Source organism: Perca flavescens, chromosome 4, assembly GCF_004354835.1.
Source record: "Perca flavescens isolate YP-PL-M2 chromosome 4, PFLA_1.0, whole genome shotgun sequence".
Taxonomy (NCBI): domain Eukaryota; kingdom Metazoa; phylum Chordata; class Actinopteri; order Perciformes; family Percidae; genus Perca; species Perca flavescens.
In genome coordinates, this window is record NC_041334.1 from 11829029 (window position 1) to 11845090 (window position 16062).

At 41.2% G+C, this 16062-nt stretch overlaps 1 protein-coding gene across 4 annotated transcripts in view; it reads left to right on the forward strand.

Annotated features, from left to right (window-relative positions):
- The window catches only part of rims4 (regulating synaptic membrane exocytosis 4), a 70146-nt gene that overhangs the window by 14168 nt on the left and 39916 nt on the right, over nt 1–16062 (forward strand). Inside the window, exon 2 of one of the 4 annotated variants that reach the window (XM_028576708.1) lies at nt 2336–2343. The exons of the other annotated variants lie outside the window; for them this stretch is intronic. Within the exon in view, the coding sequence (XP_028432509.1) occupies nt 2336–2343 (8 nt within the window). The remainder of the gene's footprint in view (nt 1–2335; nt 2344–16062) is intronic. 4 annotated transcript variants of the gene reach the window in all.

The following is a 16062-nucleotide window of genomic DNA, read 5'->3' on the forward strand; positions in this document are numbered from 1 at the left end:
TAAGTAGTGTGTTTATTAATGAGCAAAGGGTTCGCTACCACTTGTTGCCATTAAGGTGATCTGATTTAATCATGTACTGGTCCATATGTGATTATTAATCTGTTCTGTGAATGTATAACTGATCACTATACTGTTCGATTTTTGTTTGGTTAAGTAGCTTGGTAAACCGTAATCGCTACCTGCTTAATCCTTCCTTTCACGGAGTTTTAATTACTGTCTGCGATAGAATCGCGAAATCAGCTGTTAGCCACTGGAGTGGTTATAATGACCAAAGTTTCCCTCAGTAAGTCAAAAGTCTCAGTCTGTCCTAACTACACGTGTGGTCCAGACCTGAGTAGCTGAGGGGGCCACCGCCACGCAATGCGCTGTTAACAGTTCGTGATCATTTCACGGAATTCTGTGCAACCAGGCTGGCTTTTTGATGCCCCGAAATGTGTGCTCCAAGCCGTGACAGCATCAAACACATGGCTCACAACCACACCTTCCCTCCATCACTTGTTTTACCTGCGCAGTGCTGCTCAATCACAGAGAGCGAATACAAAACCCTTTAACTTTAATCTTTGTTTATGAGCCATATTTTTGTGACAATGAAGAGAGCAATGAATGCTAAACACCTCTTTGGTGTCATGATTAAGTTGGAAACACAGAAAAGCTTCAGTGAAATTAAGTGTGTGTAGTTATCTAACGTGATTGCCGGTTTTATTAATGACTCTAATTGAATCTAGTACTGCTTACATCACATTTTTGAAACCTTCTGAAGAGCCATAATTCAGAGAAGCGTCAGATGTTTCTCGCCTTCTGCTGCAGTGTCGCTGAATAATTGAACGTGAAGGTGCACATTAGCTCTGATTTCATTTTCTGTGTAATTTCGTGATGTGATTATCGTGTAGAAAAGTGCATTAACTCTTGCAATAGAGTTACACAATCTGTAATTACAGCTGCATGCTGCAGACATAATTTCCCTTCCCTTCGGTACGTTCATTAAGTGAATGTGTGGACGTACAAAATCGATGTAAATGTGTCTTTATGGTGAAGCATAAAGCTGTACTGCCTGAACCAAGGGGCGAGCAGTAAAAGAGGCACTTCTCTCCACATGCGGCACTTTATAGCTGACTGCTGCATCGTCCAGTCATTATCTGGTAAGATGCTGTTTGTTGCTCGCTGTGCTTATGAGTGTCTGGGGAGCGGTCGACAGCACGAGATTTGCCATCGTTGCTATGTTTAAGGACGCAGGCGCTGATTTTGTTATTGCTATTCAACGGTGTCACCACATTTTCTCTCTGCTCAGCGTTGACAGTTCAAACAGTTCACTTTAGTTTCAGCGATTACTAAACTGTGATTCTGAAAGGCGCTATAAAGTGCAACCTATTGTTAGGGCCCCACTGAAAGTGCAATATCTGTTTTTTGTTTTAGTGACAAAAACCCTTGCGCTTCTGTAGGAGTTACTGTAGGGCTAAATCCATACTAATGCATTTTCATTTTAAAACACAAAACTTTTGCTATATTTTTATCTATCTATTATTTATCTTTTTTGCCTAGTGTCCACACTACTCCGGCGTTTTCAAAACCCTAAAATGGAGACTTTTGAAAACGCTGCTGACCCTGTTTGAGTTTGCGTTTTAGTCTGGACAGGCGGAAACACAGACCTTTGGAAACGATAACGCCTCGACATCAGCCTAGAGTATCGGGGGTTACTTCAACATGGATAAAAAAAATCCATCAGATCACAAATGTGTTCTATGTGTTGCATTAGAGGGCACCGATGGACAAATGTATTGTGTTGTTAAATTTGGAGAACTTAAAGACGGAAATTTGCAACTTAATTTCTTCTAAAAGTTATTTTATTATGCAAATATGCATGTTTGATTGCTTACAAACTCTTCTCTCGGTGCAGAATGTGTCTGTTGCATCAGCCAGTCAGAATTTAATTCATCTGTTTGCACCTTGGGACAATTCCACATGTGACCCTCATGCATGTTAACAAATTGTCTCTGCTTTAATAAGAGCCAATCCATCATCAGAGTGTTTCCTATTTTTAAAATGATGGGGAATTATTTTAGAGGGACTCCTCCAGTGGAGCTCATCGTGAATTATAAAGAGTTGCAGCAAAAGAAACACACCGTGCTGTCCTCTGATACAATAAACATTTTAAACGGTAACAGCTGTTAGGCTTTCAGAGTGTATAAAGCACTCAGAGGGAGGTTGGATGAGGCGGATCACCTAAATAAACTTTGAATAGAACTTTTGATGGTTATTGCTTGTAAAATTGCTTGTGCTTTATAGGGTCGTCTTAGTTTTGGAAAATACGGAACATTGTTTGCATAACACATTCTAGAGAAAGGTGTCCTTAAACATGGCCTAATGTGTTGATATGAAACCATTTCGATTATTTTTTTATTTATTTTTTACTTGGCTTCAGGAGCTCCTTTGGAGCCCCTTTCTAATTGCATCATGTCTTTGTTGTAGTCGGGTCTTCAGAGTAGTCTTTTCATTTCCAAAAGTCCTTGCTCAGACATTTTCCTAATTTTAAAAAGTCCTTGTTGGAGCCTTTACTTCCATTTTGGACCAGTTATTCCTCCCCGCTGCCCTGCAGACTCAAATACAGACCTTGGCAGGAACAAATCACCAGAGTGCCAGCTATAATAGAGGGGGAGAGGACTCTGTGTGTGTGTGTGTGTGTGTGTGTGTGTGTGTGTGTGTGTGTGTGTGTGTGTGTGTGTGTGTGTTTTTTCTTGGTCAAAGATCCAGCCAAGATCATGTGAAATTTATTTCATTGGAAGCACCAACAGAATTGGTCCCCCTTTAAAGTGATTTGCTCTCCCGTCAGCAACACGGTCAAACTGTCCAGCCGTTGCACCCACGTAGAAGACAGAGAATGAAGACACACTATAGCCAAAAGACTGTAACAAATGACAAATAAATGGATTTCACCAAGATCTTCTCAGGATGTAACTTAGGTTTAGTGTCTGAAATTTCAGGGAGGACAATATAGAGAGCCGAAGTCACGCCCTTCTACTTCCGGTCCATGGGACCTATCTTTCAAAAAAAATATGAACGGGAGTCAATGGAGAGATAATTATTTTTTGGTCTGGTTCAAATTGTGCTATGCATTTCACAATAATGTGTGTAAATTTAAAAGATAATTTTACATGTCAAGAGATAAACGATTTGAAGTAAAGAAGTTGAACAAAATTAGGTTTTGTGTGAGATCGCTTAGTGAACTAAAATCTCTCGTCTCGAACAATATACAGCACCAGAGAAATATGGCTGTCTCCTTGTCGAGCTTTACCGTCTTCTTCCAAGATGAAGGCAGGAGTATCAAAAGAGGTGAAAACAACAGGTACAACACCAACATTAGCTGTGACAGAAGGGCGAACAGAACCGTGAGTGGAGGGAAAATGTTAGCCTCGTGAGACCGTCCTGATCTCGCGAGCTCCAGTTTTCCTCTCGCAGATCAGTCTGGCATCTTGAGGCAGAGAAAATTTGGAGCCGTTCGCCAAACGACCGGGCCAATCAGCGTTGGTTTTGAGGTGGGTTAGGTGGTGATAGACCGATGGTTTATCCAATCAGCTAACCAGTATTATCAGCCAGCGGTAACCCTAATTCTGTTAGCCGCTCGCTAATGCTTTTTTTCTCTTGGATCCTTCTTTTGGAATATGGTCCGGGAACCTGAAATGGTGTCTTTTATTCCTAAATTCTCGTTACACAAACAGCAAATCTCCTTTACCGACATGTTGCTTGCATGCTGAGCTTACAAGCTATGCTTTGCCTGCAGCAGCAGGGGCGGGCTTGTGGTTGTATTTTCATACTCTTCGTGGATCTGATTGGTTGATTTGGCCCATCTATCACCAACATAGGTGATAGACAGATGGTTCATCCAATCAAATAACCAGTATTCCGCCCCTTCCCAAAAGTTCTCCAACGGAAAGTTCCCAGATGGATATGCCGAGCAAATGTGAAGCAATCCATCTGGCGGAGTCGGGTTAGGAAAATGTGGTGACGTCAGTTAAAAAACTTGGACTTGTAGTCCGTCTAATTTCGTATTTTCCCATGGCATTTTACTTAACTATCTTGCGACAAACTGTGAAATTCTTGACATGTAAAATAATTTTTTATTTTGAAAAACATCATAATGGGTAATCCAAGGTACAAGTCAATCAGGACCAGAAAATAGTTTGTCTTTCGCCAATGACCATCTATGAGGCAAACAGAAGGGGCGGGACTTTGGCTCTCTATAAAGAATTGTTGAGTTCATTTACATAATGTATCGAGCATTAGTCGGCCAACTCTTCAAAATATTTGGACTTTATGTGCATTCACTGCAGGTCTGTTACATGTTAAGCCTATCTTAGCATGAAGACTGAACAACAAGTCCTCTAAACCAGTGCTTCTCAAACTTTTTTCAATAATGTACCCCCTTTGAAATATTTTTTTCAGTGAAGTACCCCTTGACCTGCGCAAAACGTTTTTGGTAGAAAAAGAAGCCTATTAAAAAGGTACAGTGCTGCGTTATCAGTGTCTGATTTACTAAACAATGACCTTGTTCCTGAAAAACACTAAAATTCTACATTTCAAATATTTGGATGCCATGACTAAATTCATGTATTATTATGGTATTATTAATTATTTTAGAAATAATACATAACTAATGTTTTTATTTTTATTTTTAAACCTTACGTACCCCCTGCAGTACTCCTGCAGAACTACAAAGTACCCCTAGGGGTAGAGTCTATGGCATACCCCCATTTGAGAAACACTGCTCTAAATCATACGATGATATAGGTTGTTTATTGCTACCCTGTAATATGACCCACAGGAGTGTTTCATAAATCAGCTCCGCGAGCGGTGGCAGGAAATATGACACACAGGAGTGTTCTCCATCCTCATAACCACCGTTAACGTTGTGAAACTGTCGCAGTTTGGTTATGTTCAGTCACCAAACTACTTAGTTAAAGGAGCATTTCACCGCTGGAAAGATGAATGTGTATTTAAATTGGGTCATTTATGTAGTAGAAATGTGAAATTCTTTTTGAAGTTAGTGCCTTCTAGACCAAGAAAAGCCAGAAAATGTATTTTTGGTTCATGTGCGGCTCGTACAGGTAGCCACGAGCATCGGATTCGTGCACCAGATCTTCAAATTCCCCTTCTGCCATATCATCTTAAAAACTACCTTCCGCCATCGTAGTTAGCCTACTACTCAGCTTTCTCTACAGAATAAGAGCCTAATAGATTAGCTTAAAAAAAAGATGGCTGACACTATTTGTACATTCTGGGAGTGAGGTTCCACCCCCTATAGGCGGGTTGAAAATATGCGGAACTAGCTCCTACTAGTGGCTCTAGTCTCTAGCCTCTGGCCAAAAAATCCTGGAGGATTTTTTTCCAGACAAAAAAATACAGATATCTTTCGTCTCAGGAGGACATGAGGGACGGAAGCATGGTCATTCGAAAATACTACCGGGTTTCTACTGATACAAAGCTTAATGCTAATTGGTGAAGTATCCCTTTAAGTTTAGAAAAAGATTGTGGTTTTGGTTCAAATCAGATATTACTTCACTTCCTGTTAGGCATATGATGCAGAACGTGACGCAGATCTGTTTGTTCGTTCACTGACCAATCAGCATTTATTAGCAGAATGCTCATTAGCAGAATGCTATAGTGTTAAGGGCAACAATTCTCAACCTGTAAGAAATCAAAAGGACATAAGTACTCGTTCATTCAACTTTCGACCTATAATCCATGTTGAACTTGCAAAAACTATAATCAAATCTGAGATTTCTCAACAACAATCAGGCAAAAGAGACAAATTTAGCCGTTCGATACAACGGGGCTGCAGTGGAAAGGCTTTCTGTAGGCTTTGGTTTGACCCAGTCCACCTCCACAACCTGCCTTGTTATGAGGAAGTTGGTGATCTTGTATTTTAGTCACTTTCCTTTCTGCTGTGCTCCTGTCATAATTACTACAGGCACCAGAGGGCACTGCCACTCTAAACGTAAATATGTGTCGTAATTGCTGCTTCAACGAAGGACTTATGTGGGCGTGTTTTGGAGGACAGTCTCAGACTGAAAGGAGAATGAAATGTTTTCCTTTGTCTTCTTGTGAACATAACATTTAACATGACATTTTAAAACCATGAGTTTCAAAATAACCTGAACTAAAGGTAGATTTCTAATGCTCTAATAACCTGCTTCAAACTGTGTTGTGTTGCCTCAGATCCCATTTGACTACAGTATGCATTGAAAGCCTCTCTGGTTGAGAATTCAGTTTAATGCTGAGTGTGATCTAACTTTGTTATACACAAGCGTTTACAGTAAGTCTTTTGCTTATATCAAGTAGAAGAAGAAGAGAAAGAGAAGAAGAGAAGTTGATTTTATGGGGTCTCGTCCGTCTCACAATGAAGATGAATATCAGCGTTGTAATTCTCTGGGAAATAGTTTATCAGTTTGTTGTATTGCTTCTGTGACATAGTACCTGTCTGTTTGGAGGAGCAGAATATGTGATCTTTCCTTTTATCATCGTGCTTTAGCAATGCTCTCCGCCTCTAGTTTTATCTTTTTCTATCTGTATCTCTTCTTTCTCTCTCTCGTTCCTGTCGCTCACACTCTTGTCTTGTTTTTAATTCTGTCTCCTTCTCTTTTGCGTCTCGACAGATCTTTTTTCGGAGTCCCTCCCTCTTTGTCTCTCCCTCTTCTCCCCGTTTGCATCTCGTTGTCTCTCCATCAGCATAATATATCAAAGTTGGTTCTACAAATAAAACACATTATATCTCACAATTTCCCGGTGTATTTAAAAAAGAAGAAGAAGCAAGGCACACCAATGTGTATGAAAATGATATGCACTGGAGATATATAAGCCTGTGTGAGTAAATAATGTAATAATATTTTGACGTCAGCGTCCTCATATCCTCCCTGCTGCCAGCACACTGAACACATCCCTGGAGAGGTTTCAGGGATGGAAGGAGATGGCTGACTGGGGCTCAGCCAACGTCCTCACAGTGTTACAAATTCATGACTGATTCACAATCTGTGGTTACATTTAATCTTTCACTCCTTAAGTGTTTAGCTGACCTAATACAGTGGCTAAAGTAGATTAAAAGTGCATTATAGTGTGTTGCCTTTATAAGTGACCTCCATTGGTGATTGGCAGGAATTGCAAAAAACGAATTACAACTTGGCACTCACGGTGCCCAGACGATGTTTTCCTAAAGCCGCTGACACATCAACCCGACGACTGACCATTGGCAGAAAAGGCAGTCGGACTGATCAGTCTGCTCCCCGAGGTCCGGTAACCGGAAATGACGAACGCGTCGCATGGGTCTGGCTTCTCCAGCCGATAGTAATGGCGGCTTGTTCGAAATACGATCTCTTATTTTACGAAAATAGTTCACTGAAACGTGTTTCTAGAAAACATTTTAAGAGGCAGATTTTGAGAGGCTTTCGTCACTCCCCCTGCTCGTTATTTCCAATCTGATTGGTGGAGTGAGTCCGACATGAATCTAAACATGGTTCATGTTAAAAGGGGATATATTATGCAAATTATTTAGGTTCGTACTTGTATTCTGGGTTTCTACTAGTCTGGCTCAACGGATGTCAATTACTGGGATAAAGCCAGACATCCAGCACGTCCCTCACACACTGGATGTCCCTCCCCTTTTGCTATCTCAGCTCCAGAAGAACAGGACGTTTGGGGTTAGGAAAATAACAACGGGGAAAGGACACGCCACATGCCGGGACATGAACCCCGGTCTCCGGAGTGAAAGGACACGCCACGCGTCGGAAAATAACTACGGGAAAGGACACGCTACACGCCGGGAGGCGAACTCCAACCTCCGGGGTGAATTTCGGCTTTATTTTGCTACGTCATCTTCTCATTGACTTTACATTGGCATTGTTTTCCGTGGTGGACACACAGAATTTTCACCCATTCCGTGACACCACCCCGTAATGCGTTGTTAACAGTTTGTGAAAATTTCACGGAATTCTGTATAACCAGGCTGATTTTGCCAAGGCACCGTTGCTGCATCCGGGACTTTGTGATTCAGAACGGTCTAAATTTCTGAGGGTTTTGCACAACAGGGACTACTTTTACATACGGTTACCTCATTATTTGAAGCTTCGGCCACGTTTCATATAAACATCCGAAACTGGAACATTATAGATATGACAGAAAATAAGGTAAAGCATAACAGATCTCCTTTAAAGCTGCTAAACATCAGCATGTTAGAGTTAAATAGTGCAGTATTCAATCATTTGAAGATTGAATTCCTAATGCTCTAATCAGATTACGCTGATCCTGTTAGATGTAATCCAGCTCGACATTTTCATTTCTCTGCACTTATTTAACGGTGTGTGTGTGTGTGTGTGTGTGTGTGTGTGTGTGTGTGTGTGTGTGTGTGTGTGTGTGTGTGTTTAAAGCTCATAGCAGGTCAAACTCAGTGCAGGATAAAAGTACATTAATGAACCAATGATGAATTAAGATGTTTTTGACAAAAATGTACAATCAATACATAGGTTTAAGCAGAGTATTGGCAGCTGCTGGCCCGCTCAATAACTCTTCTGCGTCATCGGGAAACTTAATTTACCCTGAGTACCTCCATCCAATTTTCCAGGGACATTTTCTGTGGCCGTAAGGAGGCAAAAGAGATAATGTAAAGGGAATCTATACATGCAGAATTACACACAGAGACTGTGTTGAAACACTTCCTTTTAACCAGGTAAAGATTTTTAAAGGTTTAGCACTCCCCAGGTATCATGGTTCGTTAATTGGAAATGCTGCTGTTGGTATGTTGCTGCAGTATGCCACATGAAGACAGTATGTCACTGTTATTCTACTGGCAGGTACTGTGTAAAATGGGAAGCTAATGCCATAACAGTGCACAGTGCTACTTATTATCTGTCACAGTTGCAGAACAGGCAGCAGGAGAAGAATCCAAATGCAGACGAAGGACTGGTGCAGTAAAATAATTGACTAACTAAAGGTTTCCAAAAAACGGCTTGTTTTCTCACTAACTGACGGCAGTATAGTGGTACATATCGGGGGAAAAAGCATGTATATATTACATTTGTATAGTTTGTGTTTACGCCGTTTCAATAGTAACCGCTACAACTTCCTCGCCCGCCATTTCAAGTTTAAAAATAAGTTGGTGGTCCCGTAGCTTCTGCTCCATAGCAAAGATGGCAGCCGTTGAGTGCGAGTGGTGTACAGTGATCCACACGCAACATTTTGACCACTTTGAGAGCACCATCCGGGTACTCTTAGTGCACTGCATGTGGCCACACTTCGTCCGTGTGAACGCATTTTAAAAGGAGAACTTTAAAAGGATTTTTACCTGAATCTTGATTGCTAGATGGCTCTGAGTACGTACATACAGAGCCCCCTCTGCCCTCCTCTTCTCTTACCGGAGCTCTCCCAGGGGAGCAGAGTGCAACCTGCTAGCTGCATGCTAGCATCGGGTATCCCCGGGTGAAGCCAGGTTTCAGTGATAATGAAAACACAGCAGTCACGAACGTAGCGATTTCCAGCGAGTTGTAATTCCAAGTCGTACATTTCATGCATATTAAGCCGGCTACGGACCTCCGTTGTATCAGCGGTAGTTGGTGGATCAGTTACCCGAAAATAGGTGACTTTGAGCCAGGTACAAAGCACTGTGAGCTGCCGGTGGTTTTGGGCCGACATTACGGTTAACTTTAGTCCACAAAATGAGCGTTTTGCTGCAACAAAAGTTAAGATTACGCACCAAAATGACTAGTTAAGATTAGGAAAGAGATCGTGGTTTGGATTAAAACACTCCTAAGGAACACGCATTTCCTGGGTGAAAGGCTTTAGTTTTCCCCGGGAAGTGAACTCTACTCTCTGGCTTGAAAGTTCTCTATGTTAACACCCCAATCATCCTCCACAATGACCTCCTTACGCGGCCAGCCGCGTTCTTATACAGCGGCCGTCAATGTAATGAATACAGCAAAAAAGAAATACGTGGAATGCTTACGAATTACAGTGCTTAAGTATGAGTATGTACTCAAAATATGTACTCTAAACTATGTACTCAAAATAGCAAGCGTAAGTACAGAAGTGTGCTATTTGAGACACAGAATAAGGCACTAATGCTAGGTATAAGGCTGGGGCACGTTCAAACTCAAAATGTTGTGCACCGTTTTGCAGGTTTCCTGGTTGAACGAGATGTAAGATATGTTTTCTCTCGTTTGGTGGGTGTGTCTCTCATTTAGTGGCTGTGTCACAGGTGATACCCAATCAGCAGAGACGTGTCTGTAAACTCGTGGTGATAAAAACGCACAGCGCTTGAGCACACAACAGGGTGTTCAATGCACCCACGTTTCAGTTGAATGTGTACCCTACATTTTACTGCAGTAGGTGTTTAAGGCTGTGTTAATATTAATAATGGTCTACCAGAAATGTTTCATATTCTATGAGATCATCATATGTTGGTAGTGTCACTGCCCTGTGAGAACCACATATCTCTAAAAAGTGTTTTTAACTTTGGAGTCAGAAAAACAGCCCTGTTTTCAGCTCTGTGACGATGCATTTTCCAGCAGATCCAAGAGGCTTTTTACTTAGCTTAATAAGTAGCATCATTTTCTCACTTCATCCTTCATTTTCAAACATTCAATTTCAAAATCACCAAATTTGGGGATGTTTTTTTCTGGACAGAAAGGGGATGAAAAATGCTTGATATTGTTACAATTTGTGACATCTTAAACTATCATCAATTGATTTTTGTGACATATCATAATCCCAGTGTTGATGACGATTGTGCATTTTGGCTGTTAGCATTCTACAATTGGTAAAAATACAATTCCCAGCTAGCACAAATCATCAGTCTGTGAATTGTCTTTCCTTTCCTTGCTGCACAATCTACTCTTTAAAAATTGTGAAGCTGCTTCACTTAAAGTCTTACACCATCCTTGGGCAGTGGTGGACATTTTGGTTTTTCATCTCTATTCCTATTCTTTTCAGTTTGTTTGTGAAGCCTGTCTTCTGTGGTTCCAGACTTAAGTAATGAAATCACAAGACAGTAGGAAGAAAAATCCCTTAAATCTTGAGACTCCCCTGACCATAAACAGATCCTGATTCGTGTGGTGTCTGGACTACTTAATTTATTAATGACATTTGCATCAATCAGCTCATGACTCCCACCTTAGTCACATTAGTATGGAGCTAGAACAGTCTCAATAAAGATAAATGCACACACAACATTCACATATGCACACACAGGATTCATACATGCACACACATGATTCATAAATACACACACAGGATACACAAATGCGCACAAAATTTGAATTTTGAGACTCCCCCAGTCTCAAAATTCACACACAAATGCTTCACAGCTCACAGACCGCAAGCAGTTTGTAAATCAAGATATATTTGTGTGTGCATCAGAAATACATTTCTGAATCTTGTCCTGTGCATTTCTGAATCTTGTGTGCATTTGTAAATTTTGTTTGCATTTCTGAATTGTGTGTGCATTTATGAATTTTGTATGCATTTGTGAATCTTCTGTGCTTTTAAAATTTTGTGTGTGAATTTGTAAATTTTGTGCGCATTTGTGTATCCTGTGTGTAGTCAGATACTGTGCATTCCAATACCCATACTACCATGCTATTAAATATGGCTAAATATAACAAGACTTTTAGAATGGAATGTGTTGAGAAAGATGTGCAGATTGAGATGTGTTGTGTGTTTTTTATTTTTTTTTTGGATGTGGAGAGTTACATCTCCAAATAAACAACAAGCACTACCCCAGCCAACATTTGGTGCAGGATTTTATCCAAACCTCCTGACAGCACTGCAAATGCATCCACTTGCAGCACAGTTTGTGTGTGTGTGTGTGTGTGTGTTTGTGTGTGGGGGGTTACACAGTGGGAAGTCCTAGCCCTGTCAGTGTTAGTGCGACACACTATAAGATGAACTCCCTACTTTCTCCTAAGGACTCCTTTTTCTTTTGAAACCCTTTCTAAAGTTTCAAAACTCTCAACTAGGCTCTATTCATGTCGCGCTGAGAGTTGGTGACGTATCCCTTTGCCCACCCACCCGCCCTCCTGTACCTCCACACTGAGTCTGTCACAAAAACTAATGAAGACAGTCAGGGTAGATCAGCTCCTCTGGGTGACGAAGGGGCGTGGGGGGGGGGAAGTAAAAACATCATGATGCATTTTAGCTTGACCTTATTTCACACACCCAGGCTTTGGGAGAATCCTTGTTGGGGTGCGATACGGATCATTTGTAGAAAGTGTATCTTCCTAAATATCGCCCTACACAAATAATTTTCCTAAAGATAGTTTCTGCCATCGTAGGTAGTTCTTATCACGCTGTTTGTTCAAATGTTCATTTTTCTGATAAGTTTGGTTAATTGATCCTATAAAAAACAATTGGGTGAAACGACACAATTACAGCTGCGAGGGGACTCGCGATTGGTCGGGCCTGTGTATGGGCGGGATTTTGAAACTGTGGCTCCATTTGCCTGATCACTACTGCGCACTGTGCGCAGATTCTGGCTCCAAAATTACAAGATGGCTGCTTTAACATGACTTTGGCTTCACTTTGTACAGTGGGAGAAATGGAGACGCGTTGCCCATCTTTATACACAGTCTATGGCTAAAACCTTTTAATCCATCCTGTTCCTGAATCAAAATGAAGCAACAATGGGCTGGGAAATGGCCAGGAAATGGCCAGGCAATGCTCCGCATGCAAAACCTCCATGGATGAATAAATGGTTAAATCAAATAAAATGGATGTACTGCAATATCCAGTGAGTGAAATTGCTCTGTCGCCGTCAGCCCACTACCTACAGAAAGAGAGAGAATCTGGCATAAGGTACCTGTCAGAGCAGGATTGAGGAGAAAAATATGACTTTCCCATGGTGGTGCTATACAGCCTATGACGAGTGATGACTAAGGCTGGAGATGAATAAGAATCTGCTTTTTGAAACCTCTTGGCACCACAAATGACAGGCAAAGCAGAACGTTGCGGGCTGGAAGACAGAATCAGAGCTAATTACTTTATTGGTAGATAAGCATTTTGGAACCTTTCTCCAAATGAAGGGTTTCTGCCATTTTTGAACACCTGGGAGCAAGTTATGTCATTACTTTGTTTTGTATTCTCACCTCTCGTCTCATTTGAGATACACAACTTCCTGCCTTGTGCGTTTTCCCGCCTTAGCTGTGTTCAAAAACTCACTTTTCTCTGTATGGTGTTTATTAAATGGTAACTATATACAGTAGGGAACGACCAAACGAGATTTCGGACACTGGTATAGCGGCAGTTATTTTTCTACAAACCGAAAGAATTTTAAGAATAGTAATAGGTTTTATATATATATATATATATATAAAACCTTTTACTATTCTTATAAAAATTCAGAAATTCAGCCAGATTTCACTCAATTAGGCCGGATGGCCGTTGCCTTGGGCTTCCTTTGTGTTGGCATTTTAATCTCCGGTCGAGTTATGAGGACTACGGTTAACTGCTCCTCAGATCTCTGCGGGGTAAATCCAGACAGCTAGTTAGACTATCTGTCCAATCTGAGTTTTCTGTTATACGAATAAAACAATGTCCTTCCCGAGGCTATTGTGCAGCGGCACCGCGGGTTGTCCCGGCGCTTAGCACTGCCCAAGATGATTGTGATTGGTTTAAAGAATTGCCAAGAAACCAGAGCACGTTTTCCTCCCATCCCGGAATGCTGTGTGGACTAGCCACACCTTCCTCCACAACTTACTAGTTCCACCCTGATGTGCATCACCTGTTCATCAGCCCTCATGTCACCTGGCCCTCGTTACCACCCTTGTTACCTTGTGTATTTAGTTTGTGTGCTCCCTTTGTCTCCTGTCAGTCGTTGTATACCCAATGTCAAGGTTACCAGGGCCACGTTCAGCCCCAACAAAATGTAGCAAACCGTTTATTCAATGCAGCAGCAATAGTAATGCAGAAACATCAGATACACAGTACAACCCAGTCTCGTGTCAGTTCGTGAAATGGTCACGTTATTTAATCTATTGATTCGTGTTCACGGGGACGTTGTTGCGTGTGGTGTTTTGTTTCCCCGTCTCCTGGTGTCTGAGGCGTCCTTTCCCCGTTGTTTTTTTCCTAAACCCAACCTCCGCCATCCAGTTATTGTCGCGTGTCCCCCGCGGCCGTGTCCCGACGTGTGAGGCGTCTTCCCCCGCGGTCCGTTTCCTGGCGTGTGAGGCGTCCTTTCCCTGTAGTCTTTTTCCTAAACCCAACCTCCGCCTGATACGGTAGACCATGACATATTGCTTGACCGATTGGAAAACTGGGTTGGTGTTTCTGGCTCAGTACTAAAGTGGTTTGAATCCTATTTAAACAATAGGGACTACTTTGTGTCTATAGGTAATTATATATCTGAGCATACAAATATGACGTGCAGCGTTCCCCAAGGCTCAGTTCTGGGGCCTCTTCTGTTCAACATCTACATGCTTCCACTGGCTCAGATTATAGAAAACAAAAAAATAAGTTACCATAGTTATGCGGATGACAAACATTTACATAACCTTATCGCCAGGGAACTATAGCCCAATACAACAATTAAATATGTGCATTGAACAGATTAATGATTGGATGTGCCAGAACTTTCTTAAATTAAATGAAGAAAAAACGGAGGTTGTTGTTTTTGGAGCAAAAGAGGAACGATTGAAAGTCAGCGACAATGTTAAAAACAACAGACAAAGCCAGAAATCTTGGTGTAGTCATGGACTCAGACCTGAATTTTAAAAGCCACATTAACATAATTAAAAAATCAGCCTATTATCACCTTAAAAATATATCAAGGGTTAAAGGACTTATGTCTCAGCAGGATCTGGAAAAACTTGTCCATGCTTTTATCTTCAGTAGACTTGACTACTGTAACGGTGTCTTTACAGGTCTCCCTAAAAAAATCAATCAGACAACTGCAGCTGATTCAGAACGCTGCTGCTCGAGTCCTCACTAAAACCAAGAAAGTGGATCACATCACTCCAGTACTGAAGTCTCTACACTGGCTTCCAGTGCCTCAAAGAATTGATTTCAAAATACTTTTACTGGTTTATAAATCACTAAACAGTTTAGGGCCAAAATACATTTCTGATCTGCTACTACATTATGACCCACCCAGACCTCTCAGGTCGTCTGGGACAGGTCCGCTTGTTGTCCCCAGAGTCAGAACTAAACAGGGGGAAGCAGCGTTCAGTTTTTATGCTCCACATATTTGGAACAAACTCCCAGAAACCTGTAGGTCCGCTGCAACTCTCAGTTCTTTTAAATCTAAGCTAAAGACCTATCGTTTTGATGTTGCTTTTCTTTAAATAATCTAATAATAACTTTTATTCTTATACTGCACTATCAATTTTATTCTTGTCTTTTAATGTTTTTAATTTGTTTATTAATGTTTTTTAATTGTTTTCTAACTGATCTTTAACGTTTTATGTAAAGGACTTTGAATTGCCCTGTTGCTGAAATGTGCTATACAAATAAAGCTGCCTTGCCTTGCCTCCGCCATCCCCTTATTGTCGCGCGTCCTCCCCCGCGGCCGTGTCCCGGCGTGTGAGGCGTCCTCCCCCGCGGCCGTGTCCCAGGATGTGACGTTTGCTTTCCCCATTAACCTCCCTAGAGACCGTTTCGTGCTGGCCACCACAAAAAAACAAGATTAACGTGTTGTTGTACACAAAGCAATAGATTAAAAATAACGTGACAATTTCACGAACTGGCATGAGACCGTGTTGTACAGTAATAGGAAAACATTGACAGGGAACATTTCACTGCACAATAAGTACTTTTACTTTTGATACTTAAAGTACATTTTGCTGATACATACTTTTACTTAAGTTGCAGGATTTTTCACAGAGTGGTATTAGTATTTTTAAGTAAGTAAGTAAAGGATCTAAATAGTCTTCCACGACTGGTACTGGTTGGATCTGCACAACCAAAGTTTTAACATGTGTTTATCTAGTGTAGTATGCAAACATTTGGCTTATTTGAATATTGCAAATTTTAGGGGACATTTATGGCAAAGCTGCTTAGAAATCTTAACTCTAGAATTAATCCTGGGCCTGTATG